The 6937-nt window shown below is 47.6% G+C and overlaps 1 protein-coding gene across 2 annotated transcripts in view; it reads left to right on the forward strand.

The window, feature by feature from the left end:
• The window catches only part of OLFM1 (olfactomedin 1), a 35189-nt gene extending 28901 nt beyond the window's left edge, over nucleotides 1–6288 (forward strand). For both annotated transcript variants that reach the window (XM_055721107.1, XM_055721106.1), the window contains exons 5-6: nucleotides 1189–1295; nucleotides 4520–6288. In XM_055721107.1, coding sequence (XP_055577082.1) covers nucleotides 1189–1295; nucleotides 4520–5194 — 782 coding nt within the window. In that variant the 3' untranslated portion in view covers nucleotides 5195–6288. The remainder of the gene's footprint in view (nucleotides 1–1188; nucleotides 1296–4519) is intronic.
• Nucleotides 6289–6937: the final 649 nt, after the last annotated feature.

Here is a 6937-nt window from a genome sequence, read left to right on the forward strand (position 1 = left end):
ACCAGTCCCCAGTCCCTGCGACAGCATCTTCCTCTCTTCACCTGGCGTTCCTTGGTGCACTTATGCTAAAATGCTGATGTTGCAGGAGACCAGAATGGCAGCTTTGCTGAAACTTGGGGATATCATTGGAAACAGGAGCTCAGCATATGGCTGCACCTTCGATGCTGAGGCTGTAGTGTGGCAGGCATCTATTCATGGGCATCCCTGGAGGGGTACGGGGTTCAGTGTCAGGGGACAGAGCCACAGAAGAGAAACAACCTGCCACGGGCAGCCAGCATGGCAAGCTGGAGGAGAGGTGCTGCTGCTTCAGCTGGTACTTAGGGCTTAAAAACACAGCCACGCACTTAGCTGGGCTTACAAATGTGCTGACGTGCCCACTGAATTCCATGGCACAATATCAGCGGTGTGGAGCACCTGAGAATGCTTCAAACCCTGGTTCGTAGCACTGTGCTGGTGCATGTCCCTGTTATGGTGAAGCTGAGTCAGGGCAGGATTCCTGGGCAGCTCCCGAGGGACCCCACCTCCTGCCTTCCATCCTGCTTTGTCTGGGTTCCTCTCCCAGAGCTGGCAAAGCCCAGGCTGGCAGAGGAGACAGGAGGAGGCTGGTGAATTCCTTAGTGGCTCCTAAGTGTGCAGACATGATAGGAACAGAAAGAATGGCTAGTAGAAGCCGGTAAATGGTCTTTGCAGGGAAGATATTTATATTGCCTATAATTTCCTTTTTTTTTTTTCTCCTTTGCATAACTTGTAACAAACGCATGTTTCCAGCAGGGCTGTAATAGACACGTCTGTCTTTTTATCTTGGCTGCACCCACTTGATTATAGCAGAAATGAGCAGAGTTATTCAACTAATTTCTCCACCTGGCTGCTCAACCCAGGCTAACTCTTCTCTATTTTCTATTCTGCAACATTAGCAGCATGGCTGGTTCAGGAAAGCTTGTTTTCATGGGACAGTGTGATAACAACTGTCATCAAGAGGCATGAAACAAACAAAAGCATCCAACAGTTGTTCTCGGCCTAATTACCTCTAATTAAATACAGAGCTGCCTGTCGGGGGGGGGGGGGGGGGGGGGGGGGGAGTGGCTGGGTCTGGTGCCCCTCACTGGGGCTGGCTGGCAAAGACCCACAGCCAGACGAGCCGTGGTGGTGATCTGACACAGTGCTCACCAGCCTTGCACTCTTTTTCAGCTTGTGGCAAGCTGACGGGAATAAGTGACCCAATCACAATTAAAACTTCGGGGTCCAGGTTCGGATCATGGATGACGGACCCTCTTGCTCCCGAGGGAGAGAACAAGGTAAGACTGTGACAGCTTCACCTCTGTGTTCCCACCTCTACTGATGCGGCTGAGGTCATTGAAAACTCATCACATCCAAGCAGTGAAGCCCAGGTTGCCCCCTGTGAAACCTGTGCAAGGTCCTAATTTATCCCACAGGGCTCTGCTGGCCTCTGCAGCGGGAGGGGGCTGAGGATCCCACAGGGAGGGAGGATGAGGAGGTGGCTGAGCAGCCCCATGCAGTGGTCTTTTCCCAGGGCAGGTGAAACTCACTGCATTGATGAGAGTGCATGGTCTCAGAAGTGTCACCACGAGGTCTGTGCCTGCCATGGGAGGGAAAAGTCAAATATTGGGTTTCTTATCTGGGTTTGGCAGCCGGGAGGGAGCTAGGGCCAAGCAGAGGGACCTGTAGTTCTGGTTGCTGCTGTTCATCTGCTGCCAGCGCCTCTGATAATGTCGTCTGGCTGCATTTGTCCTCCATCCTCCACCTTCATTGTTGTGAGGAATTAACTGACTGCAGCCAGAGGGAGATTTGTTTTGCTTTGTTTTGGTCTTTTTTTTTTCCATTCAGACCATTCAATTTTGATCCCAGGGAGGTAGGAGGCCAATAACTGGCTGAAAATCAATCCAGGCTTCACATGACTGATGGAATGGAAAATATCTCGAGTGTTTGCTGAGGATTTGCAGGCAGCAAAACAAAACAAAAACCACAGAGCTTGGCTGCATGGTAATTCCCTCCTGCGTGCAGCATCCTTCATCAAAGGATGAAGGCACCGGCAAGGGCTGTATCAGGGCAGCTATTTTGAGAGCTCTGCCCTGTGATCGACTTTCTGTAGCTAAGAGAGGATGAGGGATGCTCTGGACAAGCCACCCCTGGGGCAGTTCCATTTGCCTGTGGATGTGCAGCCATGAAGCAGCAGTGACTTGAGATGTCGGGCTCTTTCCCTCCAGCAGCCAACTGGTTGGCACTGGTTCCCTAATACAACACCTCCATATTTTACAGTTATCAAACAGAACTTCAGCTTTAGCCCCAATAAGATCCTGATTAGAAGTGGGATGGGAAGGCTCTACCCACACCGCATCTTGTTTTGCTCAAGAGAGGGGACAGACTTGTCCCCTTCAGGGTTGTGTTTGCTGCATCCCTCGGCACTAGCGTGATTTATACATCTGTGAAGGGAGAGCCAGGCTTGTGGCAGCTGAAGCTGGTTGATCAAATGCTAAAAATCTTTCCATGTCTTCAGAGAGTTTTGTCTCAAACCGCTATTTTTTAATATTTTTTTACCCGTGCCTTTTCTTGCAGCGTGTTTTTGTTGTGAGAGTAGACAAGCTGTTTTCTCTGAACTGTAGCTCAAGCTTCAGGAGCATGTGTGTGTATATAATGTACAAATCTGCTGGGAATTTTATTAGAAACACACAATTAGGTGAACGTCATTGGCTGCCTGGCTGAGTGGGAAACCGGGGCTGGGAAGAGATAGGCAGTTTATCATATCCATCTTATGTCACCAAGCCCCAGGAGGTATTTGGTGGCTCGTATGGTCATTTGTTTGTGTCATGAAATCATTGAACGCAACTGGGGAAAATTGCGAGTCCCAGAGGAGCAGCCCAGCAGCGAGGCAGCAGGTGGATGCTGAGTGCCGGGATTGATGTGTATTGGCAGGAGAAGGTTGCTCAAAGCCAGCCGGTGCGGTGGGATATTGCTCTCCATCAATCCCTGCTTCTCCAAAGCATGAAATGCTGCTGGGTCCTGCCGCCTTGCAGCCCCAGCGTGATGACGTGGGGTTCTGCTCTTCTGGGCTTCTTTTTGCCTCTCTAAAAACAGAGCACAATGCATTTGCGTGTGTGATTTTTTTTTAATACCAAATAATGAAACGAGAACAGCAGGGAGACAATCAGTTTTCTGTTTTGTGGGGTTTTTTTTAATTTCCCAAGCTGGTTTAGTTGAACGCAGGCATTTCATTAAGTGAGGAATGTTCTCCAGCACCACATCTGACAGCAGAAGCTCTCCCAGGCTGCAGGCATCTCTCTGCTGTGGGCTCAGGGACTTGCATGGGTTTTCTCTGGTGCTTTTGCAGCCCTCCTCAAGCCCACAGCGGAGGTGTGAAGATCAGAGCCAGCTGCCATATGTTCATTCCCCACCTCTGCAGTGTTTCCAGGGAGGTAACGGTGGAGGGCTGAAGTTCCCTACAAAGTTTTTGCAGACCCCACTTGGCCTTTCAAACACAGCAGCCAAAAGCAGTTTACGTTCACACACAGTGTGTAAATGTTTGGCTGCTCCTCTAAGGGACCCCAGAGACAGCCACATTGCGGAGAAAACCCTAGCAGATTTTGCAAGGGGGTTGCAAAAGAGGTTTGTGCTACAGCATTACCCAAATCCGCATCCTTAAGGGCTTTCCTCTTGCTATTTAATTTACCTCTCCTCCTTCCTAAACAGTTTTTACAGAAAGCAGCTATCCTATTTTTAGGCAGCAACTGCATACAGAATGTCACTCACTGGCTGGATATTCCATCTTGATATTAACTGCACAGCTTGGTCATTTGCCTCCGAATTGGTTTCATATGACAAAAGCTTGGTTTTTTAAAGGAGTCTAGACATTGCCCCTAGGGAACTGGCACTTAAATGATGGTCTAAAATCTCTCCTCCATCTACCAACAGCAAGATTTTGATGTCTTTGTCTCTTAGATTTTAGTGGCCTTGGTTTAAGCTTTTGATGCAGAAGTGTGTGATTTTTAAACCAATACGGGCTTTGCCTGGATTTCCTTGACAATGAGCGATTGCATGGGTCGCTTCCGCGTGCCAAATTAATGGAGTTTTGCACAACAGCTGGTATAATTTACTGAGTGCTACCATGATGGGGCTTACGGGAAGCAAAAGCGGCATCAACTTAATATGCCAGAGAAAAGATGTTAATTGCCCTCTGGAAGGGTAATGCCAGTCATGCTGCACTCCCAGGGAACCACTTCAGATCCCGTGTTTCTGGGGAGATACCATGTTACCTCCGAGGAAAGCTTTGCTGTTCAGCTGATTCCTTGGCTGACTTCGGGTTCCAAAAATTGAGTTTATTTGTGGGTGTGGGTGGCATGTGTTGGACACATCATTTCCCAGTGGGTCAGATTCCTTGCTCTGGATTTTATTCCCCGCTCTAGGTTGGGAATTAAAAAACACCTATTTCTAGGGTGATGTGCAAAGGGCTCACAGCCAGGTCTCTGCTGTTTTCTAACCCCTCGTGTTTCTGTTGCTCACCCAGGTCTGGTACATGGACAGCTACCACAACAATCGCTTTGTCCGTGAATATAAATCCATGGCAGATTTCATGAATACCGACAATTTTACCTCCCACCGTCTCCCTCACCCATGGTCAGGCACCGGTCAAGTGGTCTACAATGGCTCTATCTATTTCAATAAATACCAAAGCCACATAATTATCAGGTTTGACTTGAAAACAGAGACCATTCTCAAGACTCGCAGCCTGGATTATGCCGGCTACAACAACATGTACCACTACGCCTGGGGTGGCCACTCGGACATTGACCTCATGGTGGACGAGAACGGGCTGTGGGCTGTCTATGCCACCAACCAGAACGCGGGCAACATCGTCATCAGCAAGTTGGACCCCAACACCTTGCAGAGCCTCCAGACCTGGAACACCAGCTACCCGAAACGCAGTGCCGGGGAAGCCTTCATCATCTGCGGCACGCTCTATGTCACCAACGGCTACTCGGGAGGTACCAAGGTGCACTACGCCTACCAGACCAATGCCTCCACCTACGAGTACATCGACATCCCCTTCCAAAACAAGTACTCGCACATTTCCATGTTGGACTACAACCCCAAGGATCGGGCCCTCTATGCCTGGAACAACGGGCACCAAATACTTTACAATGTCACCCTCTTCCATGTCATCAGGTCTGATGAGTTGTAGTCCATCCTTGTTTAGAAACTGATTTAGGGGGGAAAAAAAAAAAAGGAAAAAAGGGAGAAACAAATTTAAAAAAAACAGCCAACAAACTAATATCAAGGAAACACACTTTAAATAAGTAAATATATTAACAGCTGCCAAAATTAAGACCAACATCATGGAGGACTATTCAGCATAAACCTGACAGATCAGCATTACCTCTACATTTCTAGAAGTCTGGCCCTGTGTTATAGACTCACGAATAACCATGTGCTTGCAGCTGGAACTGCACTTCAAGAACCACTTAAGTTTGGGGTTTTGTTTTGTTTCTGTTCCGATAGCAAACCTATAGTACATACTAAAGAAGTAAGGCAATGACTGTTGAAAGTTTATCCTTGGGAGACTCGCTCTCTTCTGTGTGTGGGTTGCATGGACATTTTTCCGACATCACGGTCAGCTGTGATGGATGTGTGATTTGTATTTCTAAGCAGAAAAAGCTGACCCGTGAGGAGCTCTCGCTGTCTGAACAAGACCTATCACAGGTTAGTTTTCCTCGCCTTCCATTGCAGCTACTGTCTCTCAACTGTGTTCTTGTCACTTAGATTAACTGTGCTGAGACCCGAAGTAGCTCATGGATCTGTGTCTTAGTAACTATTAAACACGATGGTTTAAGTATGTATTATGAACAAGTTGTTGTACCCATATTGTTTGAACTTATGTATTCAGCAAATATATTGTATAATGTATGTCTGTTATTTACCAGAGGTGGCAAAACTTTGTATGTCCAGTTTATGCAATGAATGTTGTAAATGCAATGATGTAGTTTGGATTAATAAATGATGGCTTTGTTTCTAAAAAGAAAAAAAAAAGATCAGTGTTCACCCTTATACACAGGTAACCAATTTCATGTTGATAATTACAAGAATATTCTCTTACTGTTATACTATCTACATAGCATTATGGTGGATGGAAATGGCTTCTGTGGAAATTCTGTGGCGTCAGATTCCCCTGGGAAGCCCTGTTTATGGAAGTGTGAAGGTAATTAATTTTTTTTTTAAGAGGAAAACTTTGTACTATCCACAGTTATCTAAGGAACAATAAAAATATTAGGAGACTTCCCCACTTTGTTTGTGGTCTTCTCTGTATGAGTGGCCAGGTGCAGGGGAGGAATAACAGGAATTATTATGGGGGGTTTGGGGGTCATTGTTGAGTAACCATCCTGACTTTCCTTACGTCTGGAAAGTCATGCATCCTTACCTGGTGTACAGCTGCCTCTGTGAGCCAGAGGGGCTGGCAGCAAGGAGCTAGGGGCTGACGGGAGGGAGGCTTTGGCTCTCTGTAGGGCTCATGCAGTGGGATTACCTTCCTGTTTGTCTTTGGAGCAGATCCTGCTTTGAGGAGATAAAGTTCTGCCTCTGCTCCTACAGCTGCCCTCCACTGCAAGGAGAAGTAAAGGCAGCTGCAGCAAGGCTGTGTTGATGAGGGCAGGGGCTCTGGCTGCCTGCAGCGCTGTGCTCAGCATCCTCCTCATCCCACAGCTGACAGCAGCGCCAGGTCAGGGGGTGACTGTGTTTGATATCAGGGCTACAACAGGGGGAAATTGTGTCATCTGTCACATTCATTAGATTTGGAGACTTGGTGCCTCAGAGAGCCAGGTGCAATTGGATCATTTTCTTTCTGAGATGCTTAGAGTACTTCTCATCCTGAATTTGCTGTGGTCTTAGGCCAGCAAAAATCACCTTGCATTTAATGCAGCTAGCACTGCAA

This window comes from Falco cherrug, chromosome 9 (assembly GCF_023634085.1).
Source record: "Falco cherrug isolate bFalChe1 chromosome 9, bFalChe1.pri, whole genome shotgun sequence".
NCBI lineage: Eukaryota > Metazoa > Chordata > Aves > Falconiformes > Falconidae > Falco > Falco cherrug.